Source organism: Mixophyes fleayi, chromosome 3 (genome assembly GCF_038048845.1).
Source record: "Mixophyes fleayi isolate aMixFle1 chromosome 3, aMixFle1.hap1, whole genome shotgun sequence".
Lineage (NCBI taxonomy): Eukaryota > Metazoa > Chordata > Amphibia > Anura > Limnodynastidae > Mixophyes > Mixophyes fleayi.
The window spans coordinates 308,669,178-308,687,354 of NC_134404.1; the positions used below are offsets into that span (position 1 = coordinate 308,669,178).

The 18,177-nt window shown below is 38.0% G+C and overlaps 1 protein-coding gene across 1 annotated transcript in view; it reads right to left on the reverse strand.

The window, feature by feature from the left end:
- Positions 1–270: 270 nt before the first annotated feature.
- ISM1 (isthmin 1) overlaps positions 271–18,177 on the reverse strand; it is a 45,020-nt gene continuing 27,113 nt past the window's right edge. Inside the window, exons 3-6 of the mRNA XM_075203956.1 lie at positions 10,497–10,761; positions 8,889–9,032; positions 2,843–2,932; positions 271–1,859 (exon numbers count right to left, since the gene is read on the reverse strand). Of these exons, the coding sequence (XP_075060057.1) occupies positions 1,342–1,859; positions 2,843–2,932; positions 8,889–9,032; positions 10,497–10,761 (1,017 nt within the window). The 3' untranslated portion in view covers positions 271–1,341. The remainder of the gene's footprint in view (positions 1,860–2,842; positions 2,933–8,888; positions 9,033–10,496; positions 10,762–18,177) is intronic.

The window sequence follows — 18,177 nt, forward strand, 5'->3', positions numbered from 1 at the left end:
GCAATGCTGCCATAGAGTCATTTTGCTGCTGGGGGTGGGGCTAAATTGACAATTCATGGAGGCCCCATCTCACTAGTAAGTGGGCGGGAGTCTGGGAGACCTACCTGGAGTTCGGGAAGTGTCCCGGTATTTTGTTAATATTTTTATCAAATATGTCTATTTGATAGAATTTTAGTTTCAAATAACTGATGATAAAGGCACACTGAAATATTTTTGATAAAGTTGGTATAAAATATAAAAAAAAAAAAAAAAAAAAAAAATTAACAAGGCTGATTTTTTTCCCTTTGGGTGGATTTATTTAGAGTTGTCTTCTTCAAGGACAGATAAAAGATGACCAGCTTCAAATTTCACGGTCATGTCCTACATATGTGATCACATTCCAGAAGACAAAAAAATAAAAATTTAAAATAAAATAAACCACAATATAACAGACATGCGCAATGCATGATATATAACTACAACATAATAAATACTTTACAAAAATATTGTAGTATTTGTAAACAGCAACAACAAATGAACCCCCACACACACTATTCAAATAATCTTTTCTTAAAAAATTGCATTTGGTTCATGCCCACACAAAATATATATATATTTTCATGTGAGCCCTAACCACCATGATAAAATGTAAAACATGAAGACAAAACATCATATATATTGTCTTTTTGAGAAAGTGCCACTTTTCTTAATATTTTTAGTCCCTGAAAAATAAAAGTCACATGTAAGGAGCTACCCTGAATTCCCCGCTTGTGTCTCAGCATGGTGTCCATTTCGAAAAATAAAAGAAGGTAGCATGTCTTCTATCACTCTGTCATAAGAGCAGGGTTCACAATTTTATGGGGTCATTTTAAGTTGTAACTAATGATCCATTTTCTGCTATTCTTCCTTCACTTGTTTATTTATTTATTTTTGCTAGGTTGTTTTTATCAGAAAGTCATATCGAGTAAGATACGGAGAACCAAACCGGTTTCCCAAAAGAATCCAGAGATGGGAAGCTTTATATAGAGTCATTCATTGAAGATGTTGAGATACTTTCTAGACGGAGTTCCAGCTTCTTCATATATTGTATGAGTCAAGCAACTCTGCATTATTTTAAAAATAATTCACAGGATCAAGACTATTAAAATTTTCAGTTTGTGTGTAATATAATATATATTTACACACATATACAAATCTAGATACAGAAGTGTACATTGGTTACAAATCATGGCAAGCTTAGCATTAGCCTTAAAGGCACACAAAGAGGCCATTCACAAGACTAGTGTTAACACCGTGCAACCCTTTTTCCCCACCGTATGAACACACAACTTCTGTAGCATTTCTTTGCATTGCGGCAAGCGTCTAAAATTCTCTAGCTTCTTGAAACTGTTTTAAATAGTCTTCTTCTGAAGGGTTTTCAGTACATTTTTGTCCATTGTTTGGTGGGCGAACCTCATTATACCGACTCCAGTCACCTTTGCACATGATCCAAGGCAATATGTCTACCTTGTAATGAAGCTCTGCGGAGAACTCTACGCTGATCAGATTGGGGGTCCCTGCTCCTTTCCCCCGTGTTATTATTTGCATGCTGTCGTCAAAACAGCAGTGTTGTGCTGCTAGAGTGGTACTCTCCAAAGACAGCATTGATCGTATGCAGTATCTTGCCGTTGGCTTGTAAATCTCTAGTTTCTCCTTTGGACCACTTGCATCCTTCCAACGAAATTCCTTCCGTTTAATACGATCATATATGTCAGCTGTGCTGTATGCTACTTCCGTTGGGTAAGAACAAGGACAACTTGGAAGGTCATTTGCTACTTTATGCATATACTTTTTGAGGAATTCACTTTTGCAACTCATCCACCGCTCACAACTGTCAGTATCTAGGGAAGAATTAAAATAAAAATAAATAAAAAAAATACAAACATTACAACCGATGTCACACAATAATTAACCATCATTAGAAAAAAAAAAAAAAGAAAGATCCTGTGGCTGGTGTCATACAGGATTGCCTAAATAAATCTCCCCAATTTGTGACACGTAAACTGTAGGATGTTACTTCATGGAAAGTGCTTAATTAAGGTGCAACTCTCCCTAGCCAGATCCTTGGTTGATGCTACATACTCTGCCAGTCTTCCAAAACAAAACCACAAAATTTAGCTAACCAACTCTAAATTGGATAGGGGGGTGTTCTCAGTGCCACAATACTTTAGAAGCCAACATAATATGTACTACAGCATTCGCTAATACATTACAGGGACAGTTGGCACAAACCCTCCCCCTATGTGGCAGATGTAGCATTCACATCTCCAACACATACAGTAGTTTGCCACTTATTCACCCATGTGCCCGTTCCATTAGGCACAGTGAGACAGGCATTAATCAGGGGGAACTTTTGCTGCTATATTGCCAGATTTTATGGATCTGTACAGGAGTTACTGGATTAATGAGTTAAAGTACAGAAAATATATTTAAAATATGAAACCCCAATATAAAAAGGCATGGTTTAGACATTTGTGAATAGTTGAAGTTCACATACTCAAAACAAGGAGTTTTAACTTTGTGTCTCAACAAAACACATCCTAGCTCTATTCAATTTCTTTAACAACGCAAGTTAATTTGTAAAGGAGTTAATAAATTAGGATAGTAATAAATTATGTTCAATGTTATTGTATGTATGACCATGATGTAGTTAATGAAATAGAAAAAAAAAAAAGATATACATTTGTTTTCCTTATCTGCTCTAATAAATTCTCATCTCTGAAAACTTACAAAAATGCATGTGACTATAATAGGTATAACAAAATAACAGCAGAATTATGGAATCTCAAAAGACCCATGCTTATGTAATAGACAGAATACTTACCAACACCAAACAACTTTGTAGCATTAAACTCGTCATTCCCTGCAAGAAGACTCACTTCTGTTGCTGCCGTTCTAAAGGTGTCTTCAATTCCTGAAGGTAAAAAAAAAAAAGGCACATGCATGTTTACAATATTTTCAAGTGATTCTGATCAAAAACAGTTGACAAGGGCATAAACTAAGAACCAAAACTGAAAGCGGAGGACCCGATTTAGAGTTGGACACAAGACCAACTGCGGGCCTCAAAAGTCTGCTTAATTTTGCTATACATGCACAGAACTTCGTTCTGCCTGGAGTGTTATCTCAAGACCGTGCAAGTTACTTGCAGAGTAAGCCACATCTCCAGATACACCTCTTAGGAGGCATATCATTTGCAGCTCCTGTAGCCCTGGGGTAAAGATATGTGCTGATCATCAGGATGCATCTTCACTGTTAAAAATTTTTTTAAATACCCCCAAAACGCAAACAAAAAGAAAAGAATTAACAAACATGCAAGAAAAACAGACGCATACGTGAGCAACACCTAAAATAATCCACACTTGCCTACTTTTTAAGTTTAATGGAGGGAGACGGGGCTTGGCAAACTCGACATTTTATTGCAGGGGGCCAACGTGAAGCAATTCACAGAGAATCGCATCATTGAGGCTCCCATCCTGCCCACTTCACTAGGAAGTGGGCAGGATGCAGGATAATGACCTTGGACATTAATCAGCACCAGTTATATACACTGGGCTGGTTAATACTTATTCGGGGGCCCACCTGCAAATCATCAATAAGCATCAGACTATGGGAGGGATTGTGACCAGTTCAATCCGACAGTCAAGGCCTGCTGGAACATGCAGTTACACAAATCTACCCAATAGTAAAAAAATTAAATAATCCCAATGCAAAAACAAAAAAACAGACATTGTATGTTGCAATACACAAATCCTTTGTTTTCCAGTTTATTATTCTCCAAAATCCATATGGAATCTTTTCTTCTGTTCTGAAGTAATCCAATAAGAAAAACCGTTTGTACAAAAAGCGTTTACGTCTATTGGAGCTGCAACGCAAATGAATAAAAGGGGCAGTATGCAAACAGCCAATCAGAGCTCCTTGCCACATGGGAAAACCACTCTGATTGGCTATTTGTGTATTGACCCCTTGTGGTCAATGAATGTACCCAATTGTTCTCTATACAAATGGCATACAAATTGACCACCAAGGTTAAAAGGATTTAGGAGAGTACGTATTTTGTATTGTAATATTGTATTTGAAATATCTGTGTAGGCGATTGTGGAACTAAAATTCCTACCTGCCAAATATACTTCATGAATTTAAACACTTTAAACCAGTACGTTGGTACCCACCTCCAACATGCAGGTCTCCCTGTTATAGTACGACCAGCACAGCCTGGCATAGACTGGTAGTAGTTGCTGCCTTTTCAGCAGTCCAAATGCTCATTATCCCCCTGTTTCAGTGGCAATAAGCCCAGGTCCTTGCACTGGTGCTGGCTATTTTAATGGGAGGGTAATCAGTTTTAATTTTTTTTTTTTTTTAAATAGCAGTAATCAAACTGGTGATGACTGCCGTATCTTTACTCTGCCTTAGGGCCTTAGGGTGTATATTGATGTAACTGTATACACAATATTTTGAGTTGTACATATATCTTTTTGCAATGCAAAATACACAAATTTGCAGCCATAATGGTATGACTATATTCGGGTCACAACAGTGTATTCCACGTCTTAGAAGGCCCTATATCATTTTTAAAGTCATTCTGAGATAGTAAGACTAACTAGCTCTGTGAGCCGCAAGTTAAAATTACCGTAGCAATGGTATTAGTATTTTTACTATTGAATCTGCCCCTATGAAAGGGGAAATTGTTCATGTGGCGGCACTAACTGTGCAATAATAAAAATGGAACAAGAACTTGTGCTGAATGTCCTGACAACCTGATTTGAATGTTGATCTGTCTAGTTCTAGTTAGACCAATAAAAAACAAAAACATTAAAGGAGTAAAAATTCATCATCATCATCATCATCATCATGTTATTTATATAGCGCCACTAATTGTGCAGCGCTGTACAGAGAACTCACTCACATCAGTCCATGCCCCATTGGATCTTACAGTCTAAATTCCCTAGCACGCACACACAAGGAGAGAGACTAGGGTCAATTTGATAGCAGCCAATTAACCTACTAGTATGTTTTTGGATTGTGGGAAGAAACCGGAGCACCCGGAGGAAACCTACGCAAACATGGAGAGAACATACAAACTCCACACAGATAAGGCCATGGTCGGGAATTGAACTCATGACCCCAGTGGCGTGAGGCAGAAGTGCTAACCACTGAACCACCATGCTGCTCATGTGATATTTGAGCACTACATAAAATAAGCCCTAATGTACACGTTGCCTATATGCACATTGTGGCCTGGAACAATATAAAAAAAAGAATTAAGCCTCAATACTTATGTTTTTTGTGTTTTTAAAAGGGAATCCAGTATCCTCACCTAATTAATCTCATGGATGTGTTGCCAAAGTGCCTTTTTTTGTAACTTAGAAATAAAAAGTGGCACATTCTACAGTAGAGTAGACTGCAATGTAGTGAAGAGGCTCATGGGAAGTTTCCAGTTATGCCAATGTTGTTATGTTTGTGTTGAAGCCAGTCACAAAGAGACACCAACACAATTCTGTCCTTGTAATTGGCGTTCTGAAGTTTAGCACTGCTTAATTGTACCCAGACTTGTTCAATCATTAGCCAAAGACAGCAAAATGTGTATTCGTATAAAAATTAATCTTAACCCAGCTTCCTGTGAGCCATAAAAATCATAGTTACTGTAAATGTATTGTGCTGGAAATGGCAGCTTTGTAAAAAGCTGAGAGGCTCAGGGACCACACAGACATTTCATTACAAACACCTCATTGGTTATGAAATGCTACACTTTTTCTTACCAACTTTAGGAAACACCCATAACTGCCAAAAATGAGTTATTTGAAAGGAATTAAGTGGTACTGGACTTTAAGTGAACAAATAAAATATAAATGTTATTCTAAATCCTTCATTATATGCCTGCTGCTGTATAAAAATATAATCACCAGAAGCCACCTGTGCTCCGAAGGTTATGCAAACAAAATGGCTGAATAAATCCATATACTCTTCCCATTTTGGATTTTATACAGAAACTATGTAATCAGCTCCCCTAGGTACTGTAGCATGGGTACGAGCCCACACCTAGGCAGGTTATGATGTAACATTATATAACAATATTTCATTTCGGAAATCCTTTCTGCACATTTTAGGTACCAATTGAGACCAGCATGAGGATTTTGTTTTATTACAACATACAGCTGATGTACAGATACAGTTACTGGTGCCTCTGGTAATTATAGCGGATGGCCCACCACTAGTGTACCTGGGGTTGCTGCCTAACCAATATGACAGTGGTTCAGTTCTGGCGTCTCCCCACTTTCGGTAGACTGACACCAGGCTAGAACTGATTGAGCAGACTACTGGATAAGCCCTATCTCAATGACCTTCCCAGTGGAACTAGTCCAGTGGTAACCATAATCCTCAGCCAGGATGTCTCAAATACCTCACTCCATCCCATGCTCTGATTCCTACAATATACCCAGCAGAGCTCCAATGCCAGTAGGGTGAGATGGACTGTGCTCATCTGCTGGGAGGCTGGCAGGGCTCCGGGGCATATGCTCCCTGGGCCAGTCCCTTAGTGGGCTACCTTGGGCTGGGTCAACTGCATTTTGTTTTCTTTCACTTTTACCCAATAGGCTGCCAAGTTGACCATTGCCCCCAGGCAAAAATTTGCCAGCACTCCCCTGGAGACTGGTCATGGGAGAGGAGACCACATGCCTCCCCCTCAGTATCCTGCTGGTTACTAGCTCCTCAGCGTTTGGCAGTGATATTTTGTAAGCAGGGGAGGCGCGCAATGGCCCAATAGTATCAGATTGTGGCGAGGTCTTTGCTACCTCTCCCATGAACTATTACTGTGAAACCCTTTGATTGGCCCTATGGGTACTGGAAACACTCTTCTGCTTAGAATCTGCTCACCTGAACCTGGTTATTACCACTTCGCATTTGGGATATGTGAACAGTAACATACATTACATTTATATTTACATATGAGCATTTAAGAAAGTTAAGCCTACTTCAAGGTTTGCAGAAGAAATGGGGCCCCAGGATGGGTTTGACATTTAGTAACTATGCTTGGTACCCATTTCTTGTGATAGAGGGACACAAAAAAATAAATATCAGGAAAGGCATAAAAAAAGGTGTTCTATCATCTTGTCACTTGTTCTGTACAAGTTAGATACGGGTACCAAATTAGCAAGATGAAAATGGCAACCAGACACCTCAAGATACAGTGACCATTTAAGGTTTCACTTCTATGGATGTCTTGCATTGTAAAGCTTTAAAAAGACTACTTTTACTTGTTAGATTGAGCAACATTTCTGTCCTCCAATTCCAGCAATTATGCCAGCAGAAGCCAAGGGGGACATCTGTGGAGGAGAGTTACTCTCACCAAAATGAACAATCCAACCTGCAGCAAGGCCAAGGGTTTGTTTAAATCTTTAGATTGTTCTATTTAGATAGTGTGACTTAGTGGTTAGCACTTCTGCCTCACAGCACTGGGCTCATGAGTTTGATTCCCGATCATGGCCTTATCTGTGTGAAGTTTGTACGTTCTCCCCGTGTTTGCGTGGGTTTCCTCCGGGTGCTCCGGTTTACATCCCACACTCCAAAAACATACTAGTAGGCTAATTGGCTGCTATCAAATTGACCCTAGTTTCTCTCCTTGTGTGTATGTTAGGGAATTTAGACTGTAAGATCCAGTGGGGCAGGGACTGATGTGAGTGAGTTCTCTGTACAGCGCTGCGGAATCAGTGGCGCTATATAAATAACTGATGATAGATTAGGGAAGGAAGGTGGTTTAAGTGGAAAATAAAAATGTATGGCAAGAATTTTAGGAAAGCATGAAACGTGCACTGTAAAGAAATGCAAAACAAGGTAAAGCTAACAATGCCTTAATGACAACTCGCTAATTTTATACCTACAGTACTACAGATATATACACTCAGCAAAAATCAGAGCTGAATTATGATTTTGATTGTTATTCCAAATGTCTATTTTACTGCCAATGCACCGAATGTGGAGTTCTATAACAAGATTATGCAACTTTAAATGGAGATCTCTACACATGTGGAAACAAATGAATTGCATGCTAGCTACTTAATATAGGAACATTTATGCTTTACATTTAGTGCTCTGACAGATTTAGGTATATTTAAGAAAGGGCAAAAAGTCTAATTTCCAGAGAAATGTTTTGTTTTTTTTGTTGCAGTCGATAGGGCTTTGCCCTATACATGAGGATACTGCCAGCATCCGTACTGCTATTGCCGATGATAATCCGCGCCACCGGTAAGGTTCACCAGGCTTCTTACATGAGGAAGCCTATAAAACAAGGATCACAGCAGTACATGTACCCGGGTCACGCATGTGCATATAACTACCCCCCCCCCCATACTTGCCACCAGTTAACCCTTACCACTCTGGCCCAGTATTACTCAGCTACCTAGGCAACATTTTATTGGCAATTTGCTGCGATAAGCAATTTTAAAAATAAATGATGAGATTAAATGCATCAGTAACCAATATGGTTTAGCAGATTGCTACGTCTTTACGATGAAATATCTTTTCTAAAGCAGCAATCAATAACAGGCTAGTTATACTGCATCATGAGCTTGTATTCTGGTATTCTTGTTTTGCAGGAGAAAGCAGTATGTAAGAAATGTATTATCGAACGGTCAGGAATGTATTTTGGGAGCCAAAAATCTGCCAGTACATTCTCCAGGTGTTTTGCAGTCACCTTGCGTACTGGCCAAATTAATACATTTTAAAAGAGAATAAAAAAAGAATGGTAGTCATTATATAAACCATAACTTTCCACAGAACACCCAACTTTTAAAGCTGTACCCCTGATATTTTCAGGGTGGTTTTGAGGTGGTGATAAAACAACAAGGTTGTTTTGTGGCCCGAATACATTTACACACCTGGACAATTTGGCATATCACACGTCCTAGACTCTGTGGCTGTACAGGCATATCCACAAGACCTGGTACGTTTCTGGTTCCCGCTGCCGCATGTGACACTACAAACAGACCAGGTGCTCCAGTCTCCCTCTCCATCAGCATAATCTAGGAATAAAAACCAGAATGTAAACAAAGTTACTGTAAAATGGTTACTAAACCAAGTGCACTGCATCAACTCAGGAACAAAATAGCAGGAATTACATTTTGCAGTTTTTATACCAGTTATTTTAGAACTTAAAAACTCAATAGAGTAATGTATATTGCTTTACGCAGTTAGCAGACCACATTTCCTAAACAGAAGCAGAAGCAGAATAATGGCTCCCAACAGATCAGTTATCAGGCTGCCTATTGCTCTTTGGAATAGGGACTTAAAATGTTTATTCAACAACTATCTGTCTATTACTTTAAGTATAGCAACTAGCTTTAAGGAATATAAACTAATGTTTGCAGTCTACAAGGGTTTTCACAGGGTAAAGTATACAACACATTAAAAATATATGGATTATTTTTTTGTGAATGTATCAATACAAAAACAAGCTATTTAAGTTACAGCTTTAAAATGTTTGGGCAGAATTGCTTCCCCAACAACTTGTTATCTTCTCATACACCGCAGACATTTGCTCTGCAAGGCTGTGGAATAACACTACAGGACGACTAATTTTGTGAAAAGGTTGACAACAGGATTGTAAGATAGACTAGGTACCCACTGGAGCATTCTTGGCCAATAATCGTGCAAATCAGCCGACATCCAACCGTATCGTGCGAGTGTGTATACCTACATGATGATCTAAAGTCATCCCAAAATGCTGATCATAGTTTCATTTGATTGGTCGGAAAATATTTAAACAGTACGACCAATCACCTTCCAATCATCTTCCAGTCCTGCAGTATGTATGCACTTACACGGCCAATGGTGGATCTCCATGTGACAGGTCTTATTTTAATATGTGTCCACTGTCATCTCACTGCAGCTGTTACGTCCTTGTCTGCACTGTTCCTACCCAAGATGCACCAATACACTAATACATTGACAACACAGCCTCACTTGAACCCCGACAGCACAGACCGCCTGACCGCACAGACCACCTGCTCACTTGCTGACAAGTGTCAAATCAAAGGACAGATGAAGAGCACATATTATAATATAGTTATAGTGTGTACACGGGAATCAGCATGCCGATTGGGACTTTTTTTGTTGTGGTTGCTAAAATTGGTGAAACTACCGGATCGGGAGAATTTTCTTGTAGTGTATTCGTAGCCCTACACTGTGAACACACCCTGAAGCACTACAATCACCATCATGTCATGTTTACTACATTTTTTTGTAATGCAGTTTTTCTTTTTAACTACCTAATAAGTATAAACTAAGCTAAAAACCAGAAAATAAGAATCAATGGCAAGAACTTCATGTAATATGCATAAAAATGTTTTTAATTTAAATGCAAATCCCCCACTCGTCTTCTAATAGGAAAGGGACTGCTTTTTTGTTTTTAGGTTTTGTTTTTTTTTAAACACAGATCCTTGTTTTGTGTTCAGCCTGAACAGATGAGCTGTGTATTGTGGACTTACCATACTCTGGCTGTTCTTTAAGATCAAACGTACGGTGACTGGGCACTTGTCTGTTCCAGCCACCAAGAGGGTTTAAGAAGTTGCTATCCTCAGTCGTACTGTCATATTTGTAATCCTGGCCTCCATAATTTATCCTGGGTAACGTTGATGACCTCTGCCACCAATTCCTCCAGTCAGGTGATGGAACAGGCCAGCTGGGCTTGTTTTCCTTTTGCATTTCATTGTCTGGCTCTGTGTCTGTGCCATCAACTACTTCAATAGTCACCTGAGAAATTAAGAAAGGTGAGAGGCAAGTTTAGTTTACAACAGTAACTATGCTTAGCCAGCCCTGCCAGTAGTCATAAAATAAACTGCACAAAAATTAACAACAACAACTCAATATATGTAACATAATGTGCACATTATATGGGGCCTATTTACAAATGGCTGCACCCCCTTCAGTATCATCCCTTATCACGTCCGATAGGGTTCTGACCGGGAGTCTTTATTGCAGAGCCATTTTATATTAAATAACGGAAGGGAGAGCAAGAAGGCTGCAGAGAGGTATCCGAAGAAAGTGAAAAAATAATGGGGACAATGCAATTAATGCAATATTTAGGCTAATGCAGGAGATATCTATGATATCAAATGTGTTAGGGTTTTGTTAGATACAACAGATACTTTAAAATGCCTGAAGCATACAAAAAAAAAGCAATTTCTGCATGATTTATGGTTTAATAAATAGGCCTCAACTGTACAGAGCTAAATACACATGGCCAACAAAGCTGTAATACACCAAATTTGACAGCTTATCTACTTTCAACATAAATAAACCCTTTTAGTGGATACAATCCACAAATGTTTCATTGACCAGGCTAGATATTAAATCATATCAATGTAGGTTGTACTCATGTGATTCACACCAACAAATGCCAAAAGGTATATTTTTAAAAAATGTAGTTTACTATGCCCATCATCAACACAACGGAAGCGGCAGTTTGTGAACTAAATCAATGTTCATGAGAAAGCAGCCTATGAAAAGAGGCAGGAAGCACATCAGCTCAGTGGTATCACCAGTTCCTAATGAATATTGGTAAGGTCCACATAGTGGCTAATTCTACTATGGCACATGCTTGTCTATGCTCCTTGAACATCCAGGAGACCAGTGAGTTTCCGACCCCAATCCACCTCTTCCCCCACAGTTGTGATGCAAAATACTATTTGCCCTCCAAAAAAGGTCCAAAAGGTGGCCAATTACTCTGTGGCAACAGGTACAGTTTAAGACATAAACCACCTGGCACAGTATAAAATAATTTCCATCTTTACCCTGAAATGAAAGATGATGGTGTGTGACTAGACTAGGATGGTCTGATGGTATATTTAAGGAGGGGGGAACTCAGAATCCAAAGATCTTCAGAAGCAGTTCTATTTCAGGTTATTCTAAAAAAAGGCATTTTATTAAAACCTTTTTTTTTTTTTTTTTTTTTTAATTTTGGGGCATTACACCTTGATCTGCACTGTGGTGTCCAAAACCTATTACACTCTATGTAACATTTCTAATTTTAATAAATACTTTGTTAAAACATACACAGTGTCACGTTTACGCCTTATGGATTAAGCACTGCTTTAGTGCTGGGAACGTACATATGCTGCACAGATGTTCTGAAATACCGGCAAATTCAAGGACAGTAACATCTGCTTTAAACCCAAGATTTTTAATATATCTACTCATACACCTAGAGGCCAGACAGTCCTCTTACCAATAAAACAAGGTTTAGGATATCACAAAAAGCAGACGTAGCAGGTTAATACTTCCGTTTTGGGGAGTTATCATTAAAGAATATGGTTTGGGATTTGTACGGCTGAGAGCAAAAACAAGTCCTGTATAATTTAATTCACTTGCTGCCAAATGCTGACAATTTAAAGAGAGTGTTCCTTCAACCTCTGATGGGGAGCCAAAGATACCTTCTTGATCGTGTTCTAGCTGGTTAAAAACTTTTGACATTTAGTTTGTCACTCTAAGGGGGTTTAGTTCTTATAGGGAGAAAAAAAAAAGAAGCAATCTTTTTTCAGAGATCGGCCTCGCCCATTATATCAAGGGATCACTGCCAGTGAGAGCAGCCACATGCAATGTTTGGGGAAACCTATTTAAGAAGGATTTCAGCTGTAAAAGTAACGCCAAAATCCTTCTTCTGTTATAGTCATCTCAGGATGGAAATTACAGTAGAAAATTAACAAAAAAAATATTCGGAAAAAAATGTATTTTTTTCTTCATTTTTTTTCTTAAACAGCTAATTATTTTTAATCTATTTTTTTTACAATATAATCTTTTAATGAGTGGAAACCAGTCTGGGCTTTCAGTGCCACTGTGCATGCATATACCCTCAGACTGGCCAGGTGAAGCAATCAGGTAACTCATACTGCACAGTTACTCAGCTGCCTCAGCGAGATTTTAATAAAGGATTGCATTAGGGTTGATTTTCTATAGTAACCTATTGCCATATATTAAACAAACAGACCCCTTAAAAGTTAGGTGCATGTATAAATCTATTTAAGGTCATCAAAACTCAACTGCTATATCCTAGCTGACAGACTACTTGATACTGGAGTGGGAGTGGCCTGAGAAATGACCATGATGGCCACTAAATGGATAGATTATTGGACATCTTGTTAAAGGTGTTCAGAATATTAATGTAGATTATCGTTATTTGCATGTATGTGCAGTTATCTTCTGATCAGATGTCAATCATGCTAAAAAAGGGGCATGACAGGATCAGCCCTTGTGTGGCCAGCCTAAGCACTGCAAATTATAGATTTCCTTGGGACTGTGGTGTAGAATTTGGCTCCTGGGTGCAATTAAGGAATCAATCCATCAAAAGGAGAAAAATGTAGTGTGTGAGTGGTGATTAGTACAGGTTATTCACCAGTGGTGTGGCATACCCCCGATTTGGTGGGTTTCCAAAATGGCTCAGGACTGTACTCCCCTCTGCTTCTACTGCTTGTCTGTTTCAAACAGCAGTGTTTTTGATGCCTCTCCATCATGGGGTTTAATGCTTGATAAAAGGAACCTCACGGGTAGGGACATCAACAACACCGCTGTGTATTTTATACTCTCTTAGCAGCAGAGAAGAGCTGCAATGGACAATTAAATGCTTTTAAGGGGACCCACCAGATCAGAGGAATGCAGAACCCCAAGTAGGTAGATCTATGTATTGTATCATAACTTTGTAAACTCCAACCAAAACAACGTTTAAAAGTTGTGTGAACAGCTTATCCCAATTAGCAGCCAAAATCAGCAGACACTCGATAACAAGCAGTGTAGACTGGCTTTTAGCAGTACGGTTTACGTTGCCATTCAGCAATATGTGTCCTGTACAGTGCCTTGCCTTGACCAATTCTCCAATTTTACTTTGCAACAAATCAGACACGGAAATGTTGTTTGTGATATTTTTTAAAATGCACCGTTTTGTATTTAACACCCACACTTTAATAGTTTGCGGCGCTAACTTCTGTAGCAATAACAGCTTTACGTATACAACTGCTGTGCATAATGTTTGGGAGTGATTTTTGCCCTATGACTTAATCCAGACAGTTCAGATTAATCTGGTGATGCTTGCGCAACCTAATTTTTAAACTGTGCCACAGATTCTTACTTGAAAGGAGATGAGAGCTTTGATTATGCTGCTGAAAACATCAAGTTTCACCAAAACTTGAGACTGAAAAAGGTTCTCTTGCAATACTTCCCTCTATTTTGTACCATCCTTTCTTCCATGATAACCATATTCCCAGCTCCTAAAATGTAGCCCCATAGCAGTGATGGGCTGGGTCTAAAAATATTGGTTGCTAGGAGACAAAGAGGGCCCACCTGCAACTATGAGGATGTCATTTAATTTTTAGAAGAACAAAATCAAATTTCGAAAAAAAATACATAAGTGGAAAAAAAGGTACAATCAAAATGTTTGCAAAATAAATGTATATTTTTTTTTATTACAGTGTACATATATTGTACATATTACTGGCAGTATACAGTAGATACTAAACGTAAATACAGAGCGTTAATATTTTTATTTTGTTTTTATTTCAAATAAATGGTGGATATTTTTTAATAGTTTGCTTGTACTGAACATTTTACACATTAACAGGTAGTTCAAAAGCATATTTCATGCAATCTACTATATTAAGAGCAATCGTTTGAATTCACGAGATGATCATGTGAATCTCAATAATTGCTTCTGCATCCAATTCCTCTAACAATTCCTTTTCAATGGATATCAACAGGTACGATTCCAAGTTCTCCTCAGACAGTGGATTTCTTAGCCTTGTCTGTATAATCTTTAGCTTTGAAAACGTCCTCTCACATTGGACTTCAGTAACTGCTAGTGTGCAGAGGACTTTATAAGGTTCAGAAAGGTTATCATATGCCTGGTCATGAAGTCTGTTGGATGCCAAAATGTTTGTAACACACACGATTGGCAAGTGCTACAAATTTTACACTTGTTGCAACTGGAATCCATATTCTCACCATCATTCAGCAATAGCTTTAATACAGCAAAGTTTAAAACAAAAAGGAAACAATTCCAATATTACTTGATCTTTTCTGATTTGTGGGGACCGTTTAATAATACCTTCTAATGCTTCATCTTCAAATCTACTATGCAATAGTTTTAAATCTTTATTCAACTTTTTGTTTTGTACAAAGCGTGAGTCTAGTGACTGGACAATGTGGTCCATTATTAGGTTAAACACATTTACTCCAAAATCAGCTAGAGGATCTGAGGAATTTCCTTCATGTATAAGCTCATCTGACAGTCTTCTTCCTCTGCCGCTTACCTGGCAAAGTTGTTTCCAAAGAGTCCATTTCCAATGCCTTTCTATGAACGTTATCAAATGTTCTTGTCTGTTCCTTCAACTTTGTTGTAGCTGAATTTACTAAGCTCCATGCAGTAAACATATCTACACCACTTGTCTGTAAATAACGCGATAACAGGGCTGTATTTTCAAATATAGCCAAGTAACTAAATGCTGTCAATATTGTTTCAAACTTTAGAAGACTTAAGGAAAAAATGTGCTTCTTGCTTTGTTTTTGAATCAAACTTTTCTGACTCTTGTATCATTGATAGGCATGTCAATAAATTTATAAAAGTACTGACAGCAGCATCATCAAAATGTCCAAATATAGTTGTTGCTGTATTGGATTTTCCTTACCATCTTTTCTCACCAATTAGCTTTAATCGTTTATTTTTCTCTCTTTCCCTAGATGTTTTCCAACAACTTCTATCCATACGGCCATTCTCGTTTGATATTTTCCCAACAGTTGCTAAATTTTGGAGCAACGTGAAAATAAAAACTGCAGGCACGCAACATTTTGGCGTTTCAGTTATCACCAAATTCAAGACATGGGCATAGCACCATATGTGAACGTGTTGATCAGCCATATCAGTAATTTTACTGTGTAAACCATTATATTGACCATGGGAGCTTGTAGCTACATCTGTACTATCAGTTAAACATTTTTGGGATCAATTTTAAGATGCTGTAATGTTTCAGTCAATAGATCAAAAAGTCCCTGTCCTGCACCATCATTACTTGGCACAACTGAAAGTAGTCGCTCACAGATAACACACACAGCACATATGGAATAATAATGCTAAACTGATTGATGGATGAATTATCTTGTGTTGAATTAATTTGAATAGACGAAGCACACTCAAACTGAGGTTGAGGCAATGAAAAATATTTGCTGTCTTTGTAATGTCTCGATACGAAGTCGACTCCGGCTACACGTCATGATCCCGGGCTGGGATTCCCAGCTAAGCTTCATTGCACAGTCGCAATAGTAAAGATCTGACCCTGTATAATGTATGTGTCGGCCTTACATAACCTGACTCAATTATTTTTTCAGATTTATTTATTATATTCTTACATATAAAGTATCTTTTAAAAATATTAAAATAGTAATACAACATATATTTTAGTTGCATATAGTAATATTGGATCTTCTATTATATTTTCAAGCTATTAAAAGGTCATTAACATTTTTAGCATATTGTCTAATGTTGAAGGGGGCCCACTTGCCATAGGGCAAGCTGACACATTGGCCAGTCCGCCACTGCCCATAGCATAATGTTAGAACTCCCATAATTCAATATAGGCAAGATGTTTTTGAGATAAGGGCATTGATAGATTTGGGCTACACACACACACAGTTTAGAATTTTTGTCAAACGCGGTCTGTCTCCGTCTGTCTCATCTGACCACAAACACTTGGCCAAAAAGCATGGGTGCCCCAGTTACCATGTGGGGAAACTCTAGATCAGTGTTGGCTAACCTGTGACACTCCAGGTGTTGTGAAACTACAAGTCCCAGTATACCCTTCCAGCAATAAGCTGCTATATATTGGCAAAGCATGCTGGGACTTGTAGTTTCACAACAACTGGAGTGTCACAGGTTAGCCAACACTGCTCTAGATGTTCTTTTATAGGTTACATTTTGAGTAACGGCTTCTATTGTGCCACCCACCCATAATGGCCAATATAATACAAAGCTCTTAATATGGGTACTGGGACATCTTTACTACAGTCCCAGTTATTGAACGCTAGCGCCTTTAAAAGGAATACTTTTTGGGACATTGTTTCATGTTAAATAGTCTATATCATAATAATATTTCAGTGGAGTATTTGTTATTCAATAAAAGTAGAATGTGCCAAAGGTCTGTATACTTTTGCAAGGCACTGGAGCTCTATATTAAAAATACATTAAAAAAAGGACAGAGACCATCACTGGCATCAGACTGTGATAGATGTTTGGGGGGAGGGGGGGTTAGTATTAAATAGTGCAGTTGAGCAAGTGAACATTTCCTTTCAAATTTACTAGAAAGATTAATAATTACTTACATATTCAATAAATGTCTAATTACAAAAAAAAAAACAAAAAAAAAACAAAAACACACAATAAGTGTTACACTGCATTCCAATAAAATTCTCAAATCATTTTGAAATTGCATTGTAAAATTGACTGAAATCTGAACAAGTGGGAATGTTCTCTCATGAATTGCTGAAGTCATATTACACTGGACAACCTTTGTTTGATAAATACATATTTCAATGTCCGAGAGATGGGGTTTTTTTTTCTCCTCAAGAGATACCTAAATGTAAGCAAGTGTTCATCCATGTTTTTCGATAATTTGACCACTGTTTCACTGATCTATAACTATTAATGCACTTTACCTCAGCCCAAAGATACAGAAGTATAATCAGTGTTCAAAAAATAAATTGAACCTTAATTCTAAAATAAAGAGTCAGCCCATAGTAATATTTAATTGTAAAAACCCCATTCCCCAAATTCCAGAAGATCAGGTGACTAACAGGTAGCAGCAGAATTTTGAATTTCGGTGCTATATTATGTGTTAAAAGTAATGATCACATGGGTGCAACAGGCAGGGCCGATATTTCCCAGACAGATATCGGACCTTTCTAACAAAACTTATGTCTTGTGTGATAAAAAAAAAAACCATATACTGGGTAAATCATTAAAGTTATGACCAAAGAACAATTGACATGGCTTGTGATAAAATAACACTAGTTACAATAAACAAAACTATATGAATGGAGAAAGTTATCTAGAGCAGTTACAATATAGGTGGTATGCAGAGTTTTTACACATCTAGTAATTTGCAAACGTTCGGAGGTGTTCGTTCCCTTCCC